This window comes from Larus michahellis, chromosome 10, assembly GCF_964199755.1.
Source record: "Larus michahellis chromosome 10, bLarMic1.1, whole genome shotgun sequence".
Classification (NCBI taxonomy): domain Eukaryota; kingdom Metazoa; phylum Chordata; class Aves; order Charadriiformes; family Laridae; genus Larus; species Larus michahellis.
The window spans coordinates 20,910,984-20,934,287 of NC_133905.1; the positions used below are offsets into that span (position 1 = coordinate 20,910,984).

The window sequence follows — 23,304 nt, forward strand, 5'->3', positions numbered from 1 at the left end:
AAGACCTTCCGTAACTTTTAGGCAACTGTCTCTTAGTGCTAGGTGAAGATCTGCGCTGTTGCCGCAGCTGTTGCTTATATATAATGTAACAAGGAATTTGTCTTTATTGTCTGGTTGGTAATGTGTGGGAGCTGGATGCTGGATATACAAACTAGATTATTAGTATTTATTAGTATTGCTGCCCCGAATGTGTAATGACTTTATTGTACTTGATACTACATCTCCAGGAGCCTGTGGTACGCAAGATGAGACCTATGTCAATGGTGTAACCATTACGGAGGGGAGTAGGAGCTGAAGGAATAATTTCTGGTGGGATGATTATCTTCCCTCTCAACAGCCGTACTCCCACTGACAGCGGTACATTTGTCAAAAAGAAATCCTAATTCCTCTTTCTTTATACTGGACCTTCAGCTCTCATTGAATGCTTTGCTGCCAGCCTTTGCAGAAAGCTTTATGGTGTCTGTTTAGACAAGAAAAATATTAGTCATCCCCTGTGATACATATCTTGCCTGTAATGTTTGATGTCTCCTCTGTTGCCTTGCTATTTGCTCATGGTTGTGCACTGCACATAGGTCCAGTCTTTAGATTATTATGAAATTGTAGTGTGTCTTTCAGATGTGTGGCTTTTGGGGGGGCTACATTACAGTCACTATCGGCAGTCCTTTCTGTTTCTCCTGTTATTAGTCATCTTCTGTAAATCATTTGTTCCTGGGTTAATAGCTTCTTTTCAGAGCAATTTTACTTTAAAAAGAAATTAGAAGAAGAGAGAAGAAATAAAACCAAAATGGCTAGATGGGGAAATGAATGAAACATGTCGCGGAGCATTCAGTGCTTCTTGGCAGTAATAAATCGTGCATGGTGTCTTGCAGCTGAGTATAAATCAGGAACCCCAGGAGATGTGAATTTACTCCCCTGAACTGCCACTAGACTGTCTGGGGCAAGAACTTCAGCCTTTCGCTGCCTCATAAAATTGAGATAAAGTTGCTGGTGCATTTCTGTAGCTAGGAGAATGAGAGATGGAAACTCATTGTAGAAAAGCAAGTTGTTACATATCTGTTCTTAACATCTACATTAGACACATTGGTCTATAAGAATGTTAAGCTCTTCAGTGACTTTATTTTTTAAAACGTCTTGGATTTAGAGATGTATTTATGTACTTTGCGTGACTTCAGAGTGATTGTTCTGATTGCAGCCTGTGACGGGGAGGGTTTCCATTAGGGTTTTTGTAGTCGTTTTGCTGCTTTTCAGCTGCCGCGGGTGGTCCCTGTGCTGCGGTGGCAGCTGAAGCCCTGGCAGAACTCAAGAGGGCAGGACGTGGTGACTTGGCCACTGGTTGATGTTAGATGTGAAGAGGGAGGGTGATTAATGAGGAAATGGAGGGGGAGGTAATTAATTTCCTGGTTCTGCCGCTTCTGCGCCCCTCGGTTCTGTCTGTTGGCTGTTTAGGTCAAGCTGTAAAGCATTTGGCTCGAGGAGGTTCTAAATCCTGCAAGGGTCTCCCAGCAGAGCTGCCACATGGACTCGTAGGAATAGCACCAGCAGTGTGACGCTTGCAGGACATGTGCTAGGTGTTTTGGAATTCCGAAGGCTTTTAATTTTGGGACAAATTTCTTAAAATTTATGTAAACAAATGTAAGCAAGTAACGTTTATGAAAACAGGTCATGAGATTCATTATGCTTTGCAGACAGCTTTGTTGTTGCGAGATTAGAAGGAAATTACACTTTGCTGAGGTTCATTCACTAGTGAAATTTGAATTCAGCTTGCTGAAACTGGTAAGTGCTCTCGTTAAATACTCTCCTACTGATGGGCTGCGTTCTCTCAACTGATTTTACTTTGATACGACCTAAGCAGAATTTCAATGTACTGCATCAAAAAATGTTCAAGCAACGTACGTGATAAAACTGGGAGGTCGCAGAGGCATCCAGTCTAGGTGTGAATGTTTTCACTTTGTGGTTCACGTCTTCGGTGTATGTTTTAGTTTGGAAAAAAAAAAAATCCTGTGGCAGTAAAACAGGGTAGTTTAATGCAACATACATTTCTGTGGCATACCTGGGCCAAAGTAGGGGTTTGTTTTACTTAGATACCCTTTAAACAAGAGTCATGAAGAATCTGTGACCCAATGAAGACTGATGTTGGATTACATCATAGTGTGCTTGATGACATCGTTATGCATAAGGGACAAAATAGACCTTCCTTAGCATTTGATCAAAACCATAGCAGTAATCGCAGTTCACTGTGCATGTCTCCTTGCCTTCCCTGATTTCTTGGGAAGGGACAGTTCCCTAAGGCAGGTCTCGGAAACTAAATCTGTTAGTTACAAGCTATTCGTTTGAATTGAAAATTTGACTTTTTCAGCTCTTTCAGTCACTAGATAGATAATACTTCCTAGATTGAAGTGAAAGAAGTGGAAGAAGAAAAGGCCTGCGGTCACTTCTACTGTTTTCAAGAGAGAAAAGCAAAATAGTCCGCAAAATAGTGCTTCCAAAGCCACAGAGTAAAGTCCCACTGAAAATGCTGAATGAGATTGTGGGTTTGGGTTTTCTGTGTTACAACAGTAGTAACTGGGCTAATAGTTCTGACTGACGTTAGGAAGTTCTGAGGATCTGTGCGAGAGCTGTAGAAGCTGGTGGGGCAAGGTATATGAAAGCATCACGTAGCAGTGGTAACGGAAGGGATTGTTCCGTAGTTAAATGCGAAATAAATGGAATTGGTGAAACAAGGCAAAGGAAATGAAATAATTGTTGAGGTGATACTTTGTGGTGTTTTACTTTTTAGTTTCTGTGAATACCTAGATAACGTGAGGCTAGGAATGCTCATCATTTGGGAAAAGCGTTTGAGACAAGGGCGGTGGGAGCTCATGAGATAAATACGGGTCTGTGTCCTCACAGGAAGAGTTCATGCATGTCGCATCTGCTGGTCATTAGGAGTCACTGGTCAAAACAGTTGGTTTACCTCTGTGCGTTAATTTCAATAGCAGTTCAGAATCACCGTGAAGCCTTTACTTCCCTTGCTGAACAATTGTTCTGCCTGTGAAGTGATATATGCTGTGATTTTTAAATTAACGTGGTTTACAGTTTTTGCTATTTGAAATTTGTATCAACTCTTCTGGATGCATCTGAAAATGTACAGAAGGACGTTAGTAAGTAATGAATGGTTTATTTGCACAATTAGTGCAAATGTAAATTCTGCAGTCTTCGTCTCATAATTCAAGCAGATGTGAAACATTCTCTTAAAAGTTCTACAGGTTTTTTTAATTGTTGCTTTAGTAGTGATGTGCTTTTGCTATTTTTGGAGCACTGAAATCATTCTCTGCTTGCCATGCTCCGTTGGGTTGCAGTGGAGATGACTGTCAGAGAAATACAATTTTCCAGGAAGCATTAATTGAACTGCTGGTTTTATATTCAGCATGCAGTAACTGACAGATGTAGATAAGGAACAGAGAAGATTAATTAAGTGGCATTTCTCCAGTTTTTTCGTCTTTTTCTCCCTCTAAAAAAGCAACAATTAAAACAGTTTCTGTATAAAGACGTGCCAGATGAAATGAGAAATGAATTTAATGTACTGCACAACGTTGTAGAAGATGTTTTCTATGCAATTGCTTGCGTTCTCCCACAAATTTCAAACACGTTCTGGGGAAAATTTTTGGAAATGGAGATCTTTAGAAATTATTCAAGTGCTGGAAGCATCGGTAATAGCTTTTCACAATATTTCCTAACCCTGTGTATACTGTTTATATATTAATTTAACCCAAATCTGCATAATAATTCTAAAACACTTGGGTCAAGCAAAGAAGTATTGCACAGGTTCAACGTAGAAAAGCAATTAAAAAAAAATTAAAACATTCATGCTTATGTGGATACATGAACATAAAAAAGCCAGTCTGTGGCTTGTTTCATACAGAAGATAAGATGGAGGCTGCTGCTTTAACCAGTGACACATGAAGCCTGAAGTCATATTGAACTGGTATTTCCATTCTTCTTTTTTTTTTCTTTTTTTTTGTCCTCGCTGGTTCTCTTTCACTTCCTTAGATGTTTTATATCTTCATATAGAAATGGTATTTCAAATGGCTTTCATTTGCAATGCTCTTTCATTATTTGCGCAGGACTCAATACTTAAGGGACAAGCAAGAAATAAAAAAAAAATATTCATGAACAGTAATGAAGTCACCATGTGTAATATGGAAAAAAAAGAGGTAAAAAAAAAAATGTAGCAGCAGGAAAGCCATCTCCCGGTTAAAAGCACTGGTGAGGACAGCTGTCCACTTCCAGATCGTGCTGCGCTAATTGAGGTTTGTGCCATCTGCGCTGCCTGTCAGCGCGCGGGAGCCGGGGAGCAGCGCCCGCAGATCCGCCCGTGACTCTCATCCTCCGCAGGCAGCGCCGCGGGGCTCCCTCGCTCCACCTTTAGGACTCTCCGGAATAACGTTTCTGAATAAAGCAGATTATTTGAAAAAGATAAGGAGTGTGCCCTCCTTATACCTTCTGCTGGCACTAGTTTGGAGGATTTAGGGAAGCTTTTACAAAATAAACATCGTCCATTGCCTCGGGTCTTCAATTGCGTTTCCCTGAGCTGTATCTCTTTGTGTAACTTGGGCTTCTCTGTATTTTATTGTCCCTTTCCGACCTTTTCTCTACAGTAATGCTTAGGACAGTTATGGTGCAATTTCATCAACTGGTGTGTAGATTTCTTCGTTCTCTCCTTCCTCTCTCTCTAAATACAGGGGCTTGTTAGTTTCTGGCATTCAGTGGGAGAAAAAAAAAAATAAACCCAAAATTTTGCTGAATGTTTTTTTAAGAGCGATGGCCAGATCTCAGGAGAAGAAGGGAAACCTTTTGGTTTCAACTGAGTATTTAATTTCATTTCAAGTATTTCTAAATGTTTTCCAAGAAAAGAAATTTCATAATTAAAGATTAATATGCTCTTTTTTTTTTTTAGGTGAGACTGACTTGGTGAATAATTTCACCAAGAAATAGACTTATAGAGAAGAATAAAATCACACACACGATTTACCCGTGCCTTTTTATGGGTCTTCAGGAAGATAATATTTATTACAAAAAATGAAAGAGTACAATTAAATAAAACTTGTGTCTCAATTCCAATGTAGGTTACTTAGACTGTAGTCTGGAAGATAATGGTGACCGTAGATGCTTTAAAGGCAGTCTAGTCTTCAACCTTATGGTGTCTAAATAAACCATTTTTGTCTTGGAGAAAAAGCAGCTCCTTGAGTTCCAGTGTCTCTCTTTTGCTTTGGAGGCTTCTCAGTCTGTGCGTGTGTTTTTGTTTGTCATGGTCAGTAACGTAGGACAGGATGCGTATACTTTTTATGGCCTCCTGACAGTAAAGTATGCAGCGTAATTTCAAAGTCATGAATTCATCACGTCGAGGTAAATAGTATTCTTGGAAAACAGCGCAGCTATCTCCTGTAGTACGTCAGCCATCCCTCTCATGCCGTTGAGTGCCCGGTCATCTACGAACCTGCTGGAGCTGGCCCACCGCCGTGCACATATGTTCTGTACTGGAAAGTAGGCGTTTCTCAGACATCTCTTCCTTTCCAATGTGCTTTTGAGCTCTGAAGGCTCCAGCTGCATTTGTTCGGTGTCTGCTAAAGGCTGGTCCCTATGTCAGGTCCCATCAGTGGTGAGTGACTCCCGAGTCCTAACGGCTGTGATCTGCAGTGGCTCGCAAAAGGGCAGCTCCCCAGGTGTTTCGTAGCCTGCGAGTCCTGTTTCTCAGGAGAAAGCCCTTACCCCAGGTTGGAAGCTGACTGGGAGCCCACGGAAGAGCAGAGGGTTTGGCGTGTTATTGTTTGAATCGCAGAGAATAATGTAGACACCCTTCATAATAGCTGGAACCTGTCTGTTACAGTGTCACTAAGCACTAGGTATGGAAAATTAAACAAAGTGAGGTAATAATAACTACAGCATGCCTTTATCTGGGAGAAGGATAGGGTTTCTTAGAAGCTGAAGGTGAAATGAAAGTTTGATGAGTTAACCAAGAGCCAGAAGCTACACAACAGCTGTAATTATATACCTTCCGTGAAAGGTGAGTCAACATCTTTGCCTGTACTGCGGAGGGTTGATGTGTTGGAAAAGCATCGCTGTCATCTTGAGGAAATTACGCTGGGGCCTGGTGCTGTCGCCCGAGCGGTGACTTACTGTCACCCGCACGCTGCTGGGAACAGTCGCACCGGTCCTGGACGGATGAAGCACAAAGCCGAGTACCGTTAGCACACGAGAGCGCTGATCTCTTTCGCTTGGCGTCTTGAAGGTGCTGCTGACAGGGCTCTGGCTCCCCAGGTGCCCCAGCAGTGCCGGCAGGCGCGGGCTCCCCCTGACCGGCACGCGGAGCCAGGGCTGCGTGGGCTCCTCCTGCTCGCCCGCAGGCACCTCTGTGTTCCGCAGGGTTCGGCTCCCAATTTAACTGTCTCCGTTGTGTCATGTTAGGCTGAATAGGCACGAATAACTTTACGTTACCGATCGCATTCAAACCCCGCAGTTTTGTAAATGTTGCAACTAACATCGGATATTACTTGGCAGGTATGTGTAACCACTGCCTTTATTGCACTTCTTTATGCAGCTGAGAGTGGTGTACGGGCACAGTGATTCTTCCCTAACACTTGCAAGTCTTTGGGTTGTTTTTTTTTTTGTCTCTTTTTCCCCCCCCCCGAGGAGGCGCTAGACGTGCATACATTAATATAATTAAAAAATAGGAAAAAAGCACCTGGGTTGTTCAGCGCAGCCACACATACTTACACCGTATCCTTAAATTGAACTGTTCCTACGTTGAAGTATCATGCAAAATACGCGCATTTTTATATCGATTTAAGGAACCGTATAGTTTCCTTTTTACTTCCTTTGTACGTATAACCTGTCACTTGGGCTGCCCTTTTCCACGTAACAAAAAACTGATGCAGTTGGTCCCGGCGGTTGTGTGCCAGTATTTACACAGCAAGAGAGGTTGCTTTGAAGCAGGACAAGACATGCTTTATTGATTTATACGTTGAGGTCACCGACCCAAGGTCAGAACAAAGATATGTGTCTTCTGCGACTGGTATTACCAAGAGCTGCCAACAGCTATTCCAGCTTCATCCCAGATACACCTTATTTGTGCTTTATGATCTATTTTCAGAAGTCATTGCTTACATGTGTGTATGTATCTATATACATAGGTCTTATTAAAGTAATCCTACTAACTCAAGGCCTTTTTTACAATTAAAACTGTCAGGAATTAGTTCTAAATAGAGTCCATGAGGATTCTGTTCAGAATGTAAGGATAAATCATCTTGCGAAAGCAAAATTTAAGTGGAAAATCTACCTATTTGTTAATATGCCATAGGCAGTACGGCTTGTAGTTGTTCTTGGAGAAATAATTTATAGGAATGCAGATAAAAGTGGGCATTTTCTATTTCACTGCAATTTTAATTTATTTTATTTTATTTTATTCACAGGATTAGCTGGCACTGCTGCAGACCTAGAAAAGAGAAAGCTTATTTTTGGAAAAAATTTTATACCTCCAAAGAAGCCAAAAACATTCTTACAGCTAGTCTGGGAAGCGTTGCAGGATGTGACTCTTATAATCTTGGAAATTGCAGCCATCATATCTTTGGGGCTTTCGTTTTATCAGCCACCTGGAGAAGGGAATGAAGGTAAAAACTTTTTATAGAAGTCATTTGTATAAGTTTAAGTAAAACCAGTGCTGTATCTCAAATGGATTCCATCCCCAGCCTCCAGAAGGTCACTAACAGGAAATTTCCATGTGGTTTGTTCCTATTACCGTTACATCTGGTACTGACATATTTTTTGTATGCTTGACATTTCTTTATGCAAATAGCTGAACCTCATGACATGTACTAAACGAGTTAAAGAAAAATCATAATATTCTTATAAAACTGCAGTATTTTTGTTTCTGTTTTCACCTTTGAGCTTGTGTATAGCGTTTGTTAATTCACCTTAGATTTCTGTTTACCTCATTACAGAGGAGAAATATGTAATTGCTTATATAACGGATGTATCCCGTCTACATGGACACGGACAAGGCTTCTGCCGGTTTATACCAGCTAAAGACTTGAACTTAGTGAAATGCCCTCGTTTTAGTATTTTTAGTGATAGAGCTAAGGCTAGTGAGCCTGGCCCAAAAGGGAGCATGAGAGGGCAATTTACATGTGCTACTTATAAATTCTATACTGCAGAATCCTTCTGTGATATCTGTAGAAAGTTTCAACACCACCACACCACCCCCACCCCCCATCCCCCCCTTCTTTTTTCCTCCCCCTTTGGAAATTACTCTTGAATTCACATGCTTAAAATACTCGCTCCTCTACATAAATGCAAGATTTCCATTTCTGGCAACAGATCCAGATCCCCCCCCCCCCCCCCGGCTCTCTCATAGACTTATAAAGCTGGATAAAACATGCTGTGTGAAATGACGTGAATAGCTTGGCAAATGTATGAAGAATGTCTTCCTCTAAATATAGCCTTGAAATGTTTTTTACATTCGCTTCAGTTTCCTTTGGCTACTTTCCTTGAAGACCCTTCCTTCTTCCTTTTCCATTCACAAGCAGAATAAGCACGTAGCTATGCCTCGCTCTTGGAGCATATTTCTGATTCTTTAAGCTGTTATATATAATCAGGAATCTGTTGTTGCTTTCTCATTGAATGTTGAGTATGTGACTTTTCAGCAGGTGTCTGATTGAGGCATGAAAAGATAAAGGAGTCATTTGTTTTTTAACAGTAGAAAATGTTATTTATTATTATTACTTCATATAACTCGACAGTAGAATACCTTGGGGACATTGTAAACCATGAACGATGCTTTACGGAATTAGAATTTAGCTCTGCAAACCTTTTTCTTAGGCATAAATGTGCAGACTAACCTCTTATTTCTTAATTTATTTGGTGGGAAAGGAATTTTGAAAATGAGATTGTTACAGGTTTTAGGAAGAGGAGATGTGTCATCAGACCATGGTTGTTTGCTTTTTAATTCTTATTCTTTTGGTACTGCATTTAAAATCTTTCTTTTCCCATGGGAAGGTATGAGATATCTGAGATTCTGAGATAGTCTGAAAAGCTCAGCAGCACAGCCTGCGACAAAGTGTTTGTGTTTTCCCACAGCACGGTGTTTTATTAAATGGTCACCGTTTTCCCTAGGTTTTTAGAATTGCTTTCCTGGAAGGTTTCGCCATGTTTTACACAGGGAGAACAAATCAAGTTAGTGAATATCTTTTAATCCAACTTTTGGAACACATTGCAAAGGTCCTTTATTTACGGGGTTTTTTTTGAAGTCTTTCTGTCAGCAACTGTATAAATGTGGGAGATTCTATTTCATTTTAAAATTAGTATCGTATAAAAGGCTGCCAAGGATACCCATAGTTTATTGGTAGATGTCCTTTTTAAAGAGTCATAAGCATTGAAAACCTGCCATCCTAAGCTTGATTTTGCCATTGGTGAAGTGGGGTGTATTCATACTTGAAACAGGTTTGATGGTTTTGCTGCATAACCTTCGGTAACCAAGTATAAAATAAAATTATATGTAGACTAATGTTGAGTGAAATTCAAATTAACTTTTTATGAAGAAACAAAATACGCTGTTTTGCCTATGCTTAAGCCAATTTATTGAACAATTTAAGCTATGTCTTGAATTGAACGTGAACCTGGATTCAGACCAAACATGGGCATATGTGAGAAGAAAGATTGTAGTTCTTTGAGAGGGCAGCAACGCCTCTGCTTTCTGTCTGGTGAAATGTCTGCTGACCTCTAAATCTCTTACTCGTTATACATTGCTTCAGATCGGTCTGTCTGTGCTTTGCTGTTGTAATAGAGAATATGGAAAAAGTGTCATGTAAGATGTAGCATCCTCGCAGCGCTCTGCGTTGTGCCTGATCTCGTTTTCTCGAGGCGAGAGGGTGATATTGCCGATGGGATGTCATGGGGGATCCCTGCCCAGGGGCTGGCTACGTGACAAATGCTCCTTTGGAAGCGTGGAAACCTGTATTTTCCTTTTCTGACTCTTGCCAGAATGAAAATTATTTGTTGAAATGTACATTTATTTGCAAGTTTTATGGTTTTTTTTCTTGAAAAGAATGTATTTTCATCTGAAAATACAGCCCAGCGTTAGGAAGGAGAGCTGGCATTTCCCGCTAGCCGTCTACTCTTGAACTTGCCCACCTCCTCCACAGCCTGCTTTAAGAGTTCCTCCGTGAGCTCCTGGGTGCCATTGGTAGCCGTGCTGGCCAGCCCTGGGGTGGTGCCCGCGCGGGGAGCCCCTGGGCCTGCCGTGGAACCCGCTCGCTGCCGCTGGTGCTCGGCTCTGGGCTAACGAGCTAACGGTCAGCTTCGCTGGAAAGAATTTCTCTTTCTAGGTGATGCATTCTTCACTTTTTTTTTTCTCTCTCTCTCTCTTTTTTTTTTTTTTTTTTTTTTTTTACTGTCTCTAAAAGTTGTTGGTATTTGATTTTGCTGGTTGATGACGATGTGAAATATAAAGCTTGTGACAGTCAGGTTTGTCTGCAGCTCGACTGAAGGTCTCCTTCGTGTGACAGGACACTGCTTCCTGGTGCGTGGCTCTTTTATAGTATATGAGAGAGCCTCCTCTTTTGCATTCTAATTGTTTCTTTTACTTTTCAAAATTCAATGCATTTTCATTTTGAAAATGAGTCAACAGGACTGTTCTCCTTCCCACACTTGATTTGCCCAATCATCGCTGCTAATTATCTGAACTCATCAGCTTACTGTCATCCACCTGGACCTTTTGGAGTCTAAAAACAATTGTAAGCATAAACTCAATATTGTTGCAAAGTGAAAGACTTAAAGGAAAAAAAAAAAAAAAAAAGAGGAGACGTTGATGAGCAGAGAGGTGTGAGACACTGCGGGCAGGTGGGACGGCAAGGGGAGGTGGTGGAGAGCAGCCGGTTTCCACGCAGGCTCGTGGCGCGCGCAGTGACGCTGCGTTTGGTGTGACAGTGATGTTTGTGCTGCCATTGGCCTCCTGTCCCACAGGGTCATCGTGCTGATTTCTTTGGTCGTGGCTAAAAGTGTCTGTGATCATCTTATGCTTTTTCCATGTCTTTGAGGTCTGTGACTAGGATGGGATGGTGAACAGCACATGAGCCTTTCTGTGGGGACAGAGCTACGTGAAAGTGGATGTTTCCACAGAAGGAACTTTGTCAATGGCAGAAACATCAGCATCAGCCAAATGCTTTTTTCCCCTTTGCTCAGAAAGAACTTGAATGAGAAGTCTGTCCAGGGAGCCGTAACTGAAGCCATAAAAGATGGTGTGTCTTGGGAGCTATCAGAGAAGGGTTTGAACAGGCTGGAGTCTACAATGAGAGCTGGATATTTTTTATTTTCTATTATTGACAAATACACAGAGAGACCTGACTAAGAGATGACGGTGGTGTAGCGCGAGTTCATTAGCAGCCACCAAAGCGGGGGTGGAAGAGATCTGAGAAAGCCCGTGGGAAGCAAGGCTGCGGTTTGACGCAGCCTCTTCAGTCTTCCCTGAGTTGGAGCCTGTGGCTGCGGCCCCGCCATGCTGCCTCCTTCGGCCCGGTAACGCCGGGCGTGCGGGACGGCAGGGCCCTGCCCCGGCCACCTGCCCTCAGCAGCGGAGGGAAACGCCGAATTGCTCTCAGGATGAACGTTTGGATATTCAGCGTTTTTAAAGAAAATACTGACTTTACATCAAAGCTTAGCTAAGAAAGGGATAATGGAAGTAAAATTTTACAGAATGTTAAAAACCAGCCAGTTGTTTTCTTTCAGCATTTTTGATGGACACGGTACTGTCTTGCAATATTTCCCTTGCTTATTGCTTAGGACTAACTAGAAAAGTTGTGGCCATCTGAAAGTGACAGCCTTTCTTTGTAGGAATAAGAGATAGTAACGCAAAAATAAGAGCCTTTAAGACCTGGTGTCAGGGAAAGACCACCTTGCATATTTTTTTAATCAAGCATATGTATACGCTGCCTTTATATCTCTTTATATCTGCCTCTCACGTATCCTAAACTTTTATTTACTAATGACCTTATTAGTTAATATAATGAGTTGAAGTTATCTTGATTTTTTTTTTTTTTTTTTTTTTTTTTTTTAGAATTGATGTAACTCTTTCCTTTTGGACACTTGAAACCTACTTTAATTTTTGGAAACCGTTTCAGAATTAGCATTTCAGTGGTTTCTGCAGTTTAAGTGCAAAATATTTCTCCTGAGGCTTTTGAAGGAGGAATGCATGATAAAATCTACACATCCAAAAAATGCTAGAGCACATGAATTGCTTCAGGAACCTTGACTAAGGGTATAGTCTAATGGATGTATATGTTAGTGCGTTTTGCTCAATTAAGCAGTTATGAACTCAGAAGTTCGTTTTCAATGTGTATTTGTAGATTGGCTATTCTTTCCCATTTTAAGCTAAGAGTATTGATACATCGCCAAGTTTAAGTCCTTTGAGTGTAGCATAATTGCATTTCCAAACATCTGGAACAGAGTTTGGTGTTATCTTGAGAAAAGTAAGTAGGTTACCATCTCCTGAGTTGCATCCAGTTTACACTGTTGGAAACAGCTGACATTGCTGCGATTTCGAAGTATCAGTAGCGACATTTCTCAGCCAGTCTGAGCTGGAGGAAGTAATCATCTACTGGTGATAGTGCATGAAGTTTTTGTTGTACTGCAGTTCTTCATTTAAGATACAGGCGCGTCTTGGAAAACATGATTTCATTTTCTGCTGCAATCACAAAATCCGATCTGCAGGAATTACAAGATAATGGCGTAGTTTTCTTTTATTGCTTCTCCAGAAGCCACTTTAGTTCCTGTATTTTCATATTTCTTAGCAAGAGTGAAGGTTTCAAGAATTTTCTTCTCAGAAGCTATGGTAGAGTTGTTTTTATGATCTGCTTTGCATTCCCTTTTACCATCTGACAGGCCATTAGGAGCAATTGAGAACTTGTGCATAAATTATTGTCAGCCCTGTGGCAATTACTGCTCTCATTACTGATCCACACAGAGTCATTTTTCCACTCTTTCAAAAAAGTGCAAAACTGCTGCTGCGTTTTAGCAAATGTATTTTGAGAGAAAATTCCCGGTGCAGATGTAGTCTCTACTACAGTGATGATCACACAGGGGTGCGACTTCGGCAAGTTAAAAATACTTTGTTCCTCAGAACAAAACCCTTCTGTGTCCTGGGGTAGTCGATTACAGGCTCTGTCCCCCGAGCAAACAGCATAGGGAGCCTATGATACGTAAAGAGGATTTAATGGATATATGGGACCCTGGCTTCATTTTTTTTTGTTACATAGATTAGAGTTAGTCCAGGACTAAATTTGAAATATTTGTCTGTCAGTCTATGGTGAAATCATTTTTGTATGTAGTTTGTAAAGAAATATCAAGTGTCCTGTTTTTAAAGACAGTATATGAATAGAAAGAGCAGCTTCATGAGATCAAGTATCCTAGAATCACAGAATGGTTTGGGTTGGAAGGGACCTTAAAGCCCACCCCCTGCCCTGGGCAGGGACACCTCCCACCAGCCCAGGTCGCTCCAAGCCCCGTCCAACCTGGCCTTGAACCCCTCCAGGGATGGGGCAGCCACAGCTTCTCTGGGCAGCCTGGGCCAGGGGCTCACCCCCCTCACAGCAAAGAATTTCTTCCTCAGATCTAACCTAAATCTCTCCTCTTTCAGTGTAAAACCATTCCCCCTTGTCCTATGGCCTCCCTCCCTGCTCCAGAGTCCCTCCCCAGCTTTCCTGTAGGCCCCCTTTAGGTACTGGAAGGCTGCCATAAGGTCTCCACGGAGCCTTCTCTTCTCCAGGCTGAACACCCCCAACTCTCTCAGCCTGTCCTCATAGCAGAGGGGCTCCAGCCCTCGGATCAACTTTGTGGCCCTCCTCTGGCCCTGCTCCATCACGTGCATGTCTCTTCTGTGCTGAGGACTCTAGAGGGGCACGCAGTGCTCCAGGTGGGGTCTCACCAGAGCGGAGTAGAGGGGGAGAATCACCTCCCTCAGCCTGCTGGCCACGCTTCTCTTGATGCAGCCCGGGATAGCTGGGCTGTGCTCTCAAACCATTGCATTGGTTCATTGCTTGAGGAAACGGAACATCCTTTGGGAGAGAGAGCTTAGGCTTGGTTAGAAGCCCACCAAGTGAGGGAGAAATGGCAGTGCTTCTCTCAGTCGCCCCCAGATCTTGATCTCATTTTGGCTTTAGATCTGCAGGAATCTCCCACCTGTTTTTTTTTATTTTTTTTTTTTTGTGTGTGTGTGTTTTGGTGTTGGTGTTTGTTTTTTTTTTTTTCCTTCCATTCTTTCCCCTTAGGTCCTTGCTGAAACTGTCACTTGTTCTTGCAGGAATGACTTAATTGCAATTCGCAATTCTTCCATCCCTTTCTGAAGCCATCTCCATAGCGTCTGCCCTGCAGTTCAGCAGCATTGCCCGGGTTCGGCGCATGCCCCATCTGTGCCCTGGTTGAACTGGTTAACAATTTTCAGACTTCTGCTAGCACTTCACTGGCAATTCCTGAGCCTTCCTGGATCCTCTCCCTTGTTACTGTCTTCAGGCCTTGTATCACCCGTGGCTCTTATTACCCGGTTGCAAAAACCACTTATGTCAACACCTGACAATCTTTTACTGTTTACATGAATGTAACAAACCTTTTAACTTTTCTTTCTTGAATTTTGTCTCCTTATGTGGATTACAAAGGGGAAAACGTAGCCTGAGGTAAGATGCTTTACCATCCCGGTGTTCGGTGTGAAGCTACAGGTGTGATGTCTGTTTTCAAGTGTACAGTTCTTTGCAGCTTAAGGGGGGAAAAAAGGGAAAAGTCTTTTTGGTTGAGGTAGCTGCTGTTAAAATTCCCAAGGCAAAATTCTACGTTGAAAATAAATGATCGGTTACATTGCTTAATGCTGCTCAGTGGAGGTTTGGCTGGGCGAGCCTTCCTCTTACTCATGCAACAAGGCAATGAACAGGAAAAAATACGGAAACAGGGCATGGTCCCCTGACACGTGGTCGGTCGTCCCACGCCATTGCAGGAAGCTGCTGGTGGTGTTGATGTGCTGCTGCGCGGGGCTGTGGCTGGGGTCCCTGCTCACCTCTCATGACTCAGTTTCCTTACAAGAGACTATTTCCTGGGATTCACCACTCAGTTGTTTCCTTATCGTTCCTGTAATGTGCCACATTGCTTGGTCAGGGGGCACTTGAGTTGGAGATTTAAGTCAGAACGGGTATCCATACAGTTGGAGAGAAGATAGAGGTGACGCACAGCTCCCACGAGGGCGGTTGCTTGTCTTGTCCCTGTGCTAAACCTCCTCTTGAGGTGGTGCTCACTTATACGCGTGGTACCACTGTTCTGTGCGTATCTAGCAAATCTCACGCTCCTTATGTGTGAGCCTGAAGAAGTAGGCATGCAGGGATTGAATGGACAGCAGGACACAGCCAGCCAACGTGCTCATCAGTGCTGCTTTCACCAGACAGCTGTAAAGGTCTGCACTGCAGAGGCAAAGGCAGCCGTCTGATGTTTGGATCAAAATCCCTGCACAAATCAGTCCAAGGGGAAAAAACCCCACCCCAAACGAAAAACTTACCCCCCACCTTGTCCAGATCTGTTGCTTGGGATCAGAAACGCTGTGCTGTTCTCATCTCTCAGGTTACTGCCTGTGAAGGTACGACTCCAAATATGTCTCTTGACATTTCATTGCATTGAGCAAGTCTGTAGAAATAAGTCACAGTGGGAAAGATTTGACCAGCCATTAGTGCAGGTATCTGTGGAAGGAAACGAAAACAAGTTAAAATTTCATTCATATATACATATATATATACGGATATAAAAGAAAAAAATATATATAAGAATATAAAGCAGCTGGCAACAAAGTTCTCCTTCTTAGTTAGGAGCGAAAGTGCTGAATTTAATACCAGCTAGCATGAATTTGTCCAGTTTGTGATCTGTAGTGGTGTACATTTTTTTAAAAAAGTGTTTCCATCGAACTGTGTCCATCCAGTCCTCCTCCTTGCAAGGTCCCTGCCCTTGATGCAAGTTCTGCTGGAGCAGAAGAGCTGCAAGAGGCTGTCTGCTGGGTTTCTGCTGGACTCAAGTACAGTGTCAGGGTATAAAGGTCCAGTGTCTGTCCCCGTTCCCCAGCGCTTACTATAGGTATTGTGGCATCTCACGGATTAAAAAAAAAGTTGCAATGACATGTAATTAAGACATTGCTCCTTCAAAACACTCCAAAATTTTGTTATTGTGGGCAGTATCTTTTTGTGGTTCCTGTTCTCGGCATTCCTTAGATCAGGTTGTGGTTTTATTGCTTTCCACGTGACATCTGGGCCACTAAAGGGGATTTGACCCTAATAACATAGAGGAGACATTCGAGCATTCCCCTGCATGCAGGGGAAAATAAGAAATACCGCCTTTCTAATATAGCTCTACGGTCATGTTAACAATTTCGCTAATTGTTCTGTATTTGCATGTATAAACAGCTGAAGTTTCCCATCCAGCTTTTAACCTTTTCCATAAATTGGTTTTGGGCTTTTTTTGTGTTTGTTTGTTTGTTTGTTTATTTTACTGAAGGGTAATTCCTACCCACCATTGCCTGTATTTGCAAATGAGCCAAAATCCTATTCCAGTTTATTATCATCTTCAGATTGACGTGCAGGGTTTATCTTCTGCTCTTGAATGCATTTCTCTGCATAGAGGGAAATTTTGCCTCGGTGGGAGCGTGCAGCTGGAAGTCCCAGCCGCCCCGCTGCGTCAGTAGATCGCGGTCACCATCGCAAGGTGCGTGTTCAGAATAAGGGACAATGGGGGTGGGGGGGAGAAGAACTAAACAAACAAAACCCCAAAACAACCTTGGCACGATCGCAAGAAATAATCACCCTGCGGACAACTCTTAGAGGTTGATTTCTTCAGTGTACAGGTACTCAAGAGACGCGTGCTTCCTTTCCGTGCGGAAGGAAAGCAGCTCGCCCTGAGGACGAGTGCTGGGGCTGGCAGGGGCAGCCGCGCAGGCTCTGTCCTGTGGGCAAGGTGGGACAGGCAGGAGAGAGACCTGCTCTCTGTCCAGCGGCGCAGCTTGGCCTTGGATTTGGTGAAATTCTTCTCTTTTCCCCAGTTTCTAATCTACGGTTTTCTTCTTTTCTGTTTCTTTACCAATAGTTGTGACCCAACTACATTCATTTTAGTATTTGCGGGTAGCTGATATTTGGAGTCTCTCGCTCCTTCTGTGTCCAATTCTTAACAATTTTCTTCCCACTCTCACAGAAATGGGTTTGGGTTGGTTTTGTTGGTTGGTTGGTTGGTTTTTTTGTTTTAAGAGTTGTTGCCCAGATCATAAACTTCTTATATTCTCTTTCCAAGAAGCGTATTGTCTTGGTAGATTGATTTGCTTTTCTCTGGGGATTCTAGAAATTGTACATTTTTCTGATGAAACCAGCTTATTCTTAAATTGCATAAATACACAAAAGGCCTGCTGGGGAAACCTCAAAATAGATCCCAGTGTACGCAAACACATATTGGCGCAGGAGAAACACACAGGTGTCATTTGGGCAGGAAGCAAACATTGGCGATGAAGCGACTAGCAGGATCAGCTCGGCAGGAGCTCTGCCATCTCAGCTGGTCTTGGACGTGGTACTCACTATTATTAAATCCTGCAGCAGAGTACAGTCAGTTCCTGCCAAATGTAAACATACTGGTTTTATTGTTTTTTATCTTTATTGATCATTTGTATTTCCTTAACATTAGAAAAGAGCACTAGTAAATGTGCGCGTGGCTCCAGATTTCATTTAAACAAGAAATAATAATGCGCCCCCTTTGCTTAAATGACCCCGGGGGACAGGCAGCTCTTTCAAAAAGAGAAAAAAAAAAAAGTAAAAAAGAAGGTAAAAGCACCAGTTATTGAGGAGCTCTAACCAAATTGAATTAAACGTCATTAAAAAGTAACCTCAGATAAACAACCACATGAAAATCTTGAGCCATCCTCTGAGGAATTCAGTTCATTTACTTCCTAGTGAGACGCAATGGGTATAATTGAATATAAACTAAATGTTTTAATGCAGCATTTATCAATTTTTACCTCGTCTTTACCCATACAGTCCACATCCGGGATTTCGTCATATATTTTCCTTAGCATTTTAATTCAGTAGGGCTACATGGTTAATGGAGCACATTCATTTTTTAATTCCTTTGCCAGGCTTTTACATACGGAGGATCTTGCAGGGCCAGTTCAAGATCCTAGGATACAAAGATTTTCACAGGAAAGTGTTGCCTCTGTCTCCCTGTCTCTAAAAATCTGTCTCCTTAGGTTTCATTAATATGCACTTAATATATTTGATTAATGAGTGAAAGAATCAGAAATGTCAAAAATGAGTCAGCTGAACAAAGTTAATTTTCTATTCTTTGTGGCAGTTTTAGATCTTAATTTTTAAAAAAAAACAAACATTTTGCATGTGATAATATAGATTGCATTAAAAATACATAAACGTAGGCAGCATAAAAGCCTGTTTGTAAGGCCAACAATAATGTTTTTTTACAAACCTCCTAAAATCATGGCAGCACATAGCAATAAACAACTGTAAGGCTTTTGCCAGCCCTCCCACTGACGGAGCCAGCGTTGAGATGAAAAACTGACTCCACAACCTATGCATGTGCGCCTTAGATTTAAATAATATCATCAAGTAATGTTTTTGGTACGTTGAAAATCCCTTATCTCTTTAAGTCCTTTCCATAGTGTAAAATGAATTGTAGATAATACAAAGCCTTTTGAAAATAATATGAGCTAAATTTCATTCATTTTAATACTGTGCAGAGATTTCAATCTTAGCTACCACCCTGCCTCATGAACTGTGTTGGTTAAAAAGGAAACCAACCCAGCATCCCTCAGCAATTCCTGGAAATGTTTTCAGAATTTCATTACTGAGGAGGGACCTTATCAAGGCTTATAAATACTGAAAGGGTGGGTGTCAGGAGGATGGGGCCAGGCTCTTTTCAGTGGTGCCCAGGGACAGGACAAGAGGTAACGGGCACAAACTTGAGCAGAGGAAGTTCCACCTAAACATGAGGAGGAACTTCTTTACCCTGAGGGTGGCAGAGCCCTGGCACAGGCTGCCCAGAGAGGTGGTGGAGTCTCCATCTCTGGAGACGTTCCAAACCCGCCTGGACGCGTTCCTGTGCAACCTGCTCTGGGTGACCCTGCTCTGGCAGGGGGTTGGACTAGATGATCTCCAGAGGTCCCTTCCAACCCCTGCCATTCTGTGGTTCTGTGTAATAATTAGCAAACATCTTCAAATCTCTTCTGTATCTCAGAAGGTCAAGGGAACAGCTGAACTGTCCTGTAATTCCCACTGTAGGTGTCACCTCATCGCCCCTTGGCACGGCAGGGAAGTCCGGCTGCCCTTTCCCCACTCTTTATCCCTGCTATTTGCAGGCTGGAAGCTCTGATTTTAGTTTTGCAGGACGCTCAACCATTTGTACGGCACGACATCATCTTACACCAAAGCAGGTACTTCTTCAGAGCGTTTTAGCTCTAACTTAATTTCACTTTAGCCCTTAATTAGAACAGATTTGGAATTACGCAGTTGGCATCCTGGAAAATAGAAGAAACAGAAGTATTTGCCCTCTTAAAAACAGCTTGTTCTGCCAGAACCCCACCATTTAACCTCCTTCCTCCCAAAGCTAGGATGAGGTGAAGCAGCATATGGCTTCTAGTGACATTAGCCCAATCTGTTTAGCTAAATAAAACAGTTCCTTTAAGAATTTGCTTAGGAAAGTATCTTTTTAATTCCTGCCCTAAATCGTACTTCAGTGCATGGTCTAAATGTCCAGGAGTGGAGAACAGAAGAGGTTGGAGTCTCCAGCTCTGACATGTGTGCCCAGACTCTCATGATGCGAAGTATCTCACTGTCTTCCAATACTTGTATAAGGCAGTTTTCACGAGGAGAAAATTGTGCACCTTTGAGTTGTCATTACCTGGCCACACTATTTAATTTTGGAAACGTTTTTGCTTTTATGGTGATTTCTAGATTCAAAAGGTGGGAGAAGTTTAGCTTTAGGGCTCCAAACTGGGTGAATTGTCAAGAGTCCTGGGTGGGATTGGGGTGACGGAGAGCACGACGTGAGGACGCTTTGGTGGCTCCTTCACAGAGGTCTGTCCCCGTACTCAAAAGCACTATCAACAATACTTAAGCCACTCTTGACAGAAATCTATCATTCTTATTTCCAGAAGGTCCCAGTGATGGAAATTCTATGTCTTTCCTAGATAATTTGTCTCGGCGTCCGTGCCATGAGACAGTTATTCCTGATGTGCAACTGAAATGTCTCGTAAGCATTTAAACGTATTTGTTTAGATTTTTACAAGGAAGAGAAAACCACTTTGTCATATTTATATTTACAGCCATGTTTTGTCTACTTGAAGACAACTTGATTCTACATGCCGATGTAGAGCTATTTGTGGGAAGTTACCCAGCTTTTTCAATATGAATTTGAAATTTGAGTGACTTGTCAACAGTACAGAGGAATACAAGTATTGCACTGAATTTCACAAAGGCAGCCAGAATACCAGAATATTATCTTGAAAGGATTTATCTGGTGTTTAAAAAAAATGAAAATTCTCCCAAACCAATGAAAATCAGAAAGGTCTGAAAACGTCTTTATTTTCAAAAGGAAATATAGGAATACTGAGTGTTTTCTTACTGGATTGTGAATTTAAAAATCAGTTCTAATTTAGCAGCTTTAAAATCTCAAATATTTTTCAAATTTGCAAAATCGTATGTTTGTTATGTGACATTTTTTAATTCAAAGTATTTTTGGATCAGGTTATAGGACTGTTTTCCAGTTTCAGAGGAGGGTGCTGTTTGCCAACTGGTCCACGTGAGTTCAAACAAACGCTGGGACGAGCCGAAGTCTGCGTGCGCTTACGGTTCATGTCTCTTGGTGGGTTTGAATTAGAATGGAAAACTGTTATCTGGGGAAAAAAAAATTAAGCACAGATGAGTGAAACAAAACAGGTATACCTGTTTGAACACAAAACCTGTTGATGACAAGGCAGATGTACAGCTTGTTGCTGCCTTTTTTTTTTTTTTTTGGCTTTTTTTTTTTTAGAAACCGGTAACAATAAAACAGACCTTTGAGACAAAATATCTAAAAGCGTATGCACACACAGGTGTGATCAGGTATTGAAGTGGGACCCGGAGAAGAGAACCTTAAAGTCTCTCCACTTCAAATCTGTGTAGATGCACTTGAGGGGTTATTTTAAAGCTTAATCAGATCCAGACTAGAACAAGCGCCCCCCTCTGCAGAGCTCCACCCTCAGGAGTAAAGCACAGAGCAGCGAGTGTTTGCTATTACAGTCCCCGTCCGTTACATCTGATGCAGTAGGGCTAATACTAGGTGTAATGGCTCTGAGTGGTACTGCTTTTTAACTGTGCGCATATACATATGCGTGTGCATATTTTCACGTAAGGATATATACGTACATGTATCTTATCAGAAAAGTAACAGGTGGAACAACTGATTCCATTTTATTTCTGTTATTGCATAAGGAGTTCTGCCTTTTCTCTCTAGGATATGCTGCTCATCTTGTTTCAGTGAAGTATGCATAAACTTTTAGAATCTTAAAAACGAGATGAGTTGAACCCAAAATGACTACATAGAAAGTATGTTCTAAATCGAGGTAGTCCTCATGACACGCAGCTTTAGCTTGCTTTGGATGTGTCTGCATTAATGTTTTCGTTTGGATCGAGTGTACTTCAGAACTTACATCTCCTGTTTGTCCCCAGTTAAGACGCTTTGGTTCCCATGGCAGGGGGCTTTCGGGGAGTGCACAAATGGGATGTGCATTCAGGTGGGATTTCATCCCATCCTTTGGGATGCGAAACTAAACTGAAAAACGTGGCCCAGAAACACATTTCCTTAGCATATAGATTGTCACTGTAAAACTACTTTTATAAGGCTCCACTATTTATTAGTGTTGGTAGAACTTTTTAATGCCTTCTGGTGCAAGACGTTATGATATAATGTTTAATCTCTTACTGACGTGATTTTACACCTCTTAAAGCTTTATAGCACAAAGTAATGAAGGTGAGAATTTTAATGAAAGTAATAAGCACTGCCGTTTATGAGCTAGGTTTATGGCTGAGGTCTATAAATCTCCCATATCTTTTTCAACCTGGTTTTCTTGTTCTTGTGAATATAACTGATGAGTGAGGGAGTACCAGCATCCAAAGAGGCCGAGGTCTTCCCAGAACTGTCTCTAGAGCACATCGCCAGAGCCTAAGCTCAAAAGAGTTTAGTTTTCTGGTTTTGCAGTGTCCCAGGTGTGTTCGGTTGCTTGAGCAGCTCAGTGGCACATTCTCGTAATCAGTGGCTTTCGAGCTGTGGCCTGTGGACCGCGGAGACTCTGTGAATTACCTTGAAGGGGCCTGTTAAAATCAGTAACCTGTTCTTGGTAACCTCTCTCTGCAGGGCTGGTGGGTTGGACGAGGTTGACAATTATTCTTTAAATGGTTTAGATGTATGAAGTGTATCAGTCAGCAACCGTAACTTCATGCTCTGATACAGTGTGATTTTTTAGAAGCTCCAATGAAATGTCTTCTCAAGAATTCCAGGCAAAGTCAACTTTTTTTCAATAGTTTTTGGTAGCATTTCTGTTAAATACAATCTTTCTGCAAAATCATCTTGGTTAGAGCATCTTGTTTTAAAGCCCTCTTCCCCCACCCCCCAAGGAAAAAGAAAAAAAAGAAAAAAGGGAATGTTTTTTGAAGAAAGTACATTTTGTTTGTATTAGGACACAGTTGAAGAGTCGTGGAACAGTACACGCATCCGTTACTCAGGCAGATCCCACCCTAAAAGCCTTCCTCAATGATTTGCCCTTCTCACAGAATCACGACTCTTGATTCTTCTCCTCATTCTGCTTCAGACAGAACAGGCTTTGTTTATAAGGATTTAGTAGATGAAGCATAAGTAAGAAAGACAGCTCTCAATCTGATTATGTATTTATGAAATATTTGTTGCTCTATGTTAATGTTAGATGCTTTCCTTAGGTCTGTTTAAAGTCAAGTGCTGTGATGATAGCGAGTTTGCTGTCAAGCATTTATTTATTTTCGTGGGCTTCTGTGTTTCCCAGCGCTTTCGGTGGTCTGCATTGGCAGCGGTAGCTGAGGAAGGGAAGGGTATTCGGGAAGTACTGGAAATCGTCAGGGGTTGCTGTATGAGAAACGGGAGCATTCTTCCTGGTTTTAGAAACTTACTTAAGTAACCGCAGCTGCAGTGCCTGTACAGAGTGCCTGGATAGCTGGACCTCCAAATGTACCATGTTTTCTTGAGATGATACATTTT

At 42.0% G+C, this 23,304-nt stretch overlaps 1 protein-coding gene across 34 annotated transcripts in view; it reads left to right on the forward strand.

Annotated features, from left to right (window-relative positions):
- ATP2B2 (ATPase plasma membrane Ca2+ transporting 2) overlaps positions 1-23,304 on the forward strand; it is a 429,829-nt gene that overhangs the window by 292,795 nt on the left and 113,730 nt on the right. For all 34 annotated transcript variants that reach the window (XM_074602513.1, XM_074602506.1, XM_074602514.1 and 31 more), the window contains one exon: positions 7,449-7,646. In XM_074602513.1, the coding sequence (XP_074458614.1) occupies positions 7,449-7,646 (198 nt within the window). The remainder of the gene's footprint in view (positions 1-7,448; positions 7,647-23,304) is intronic.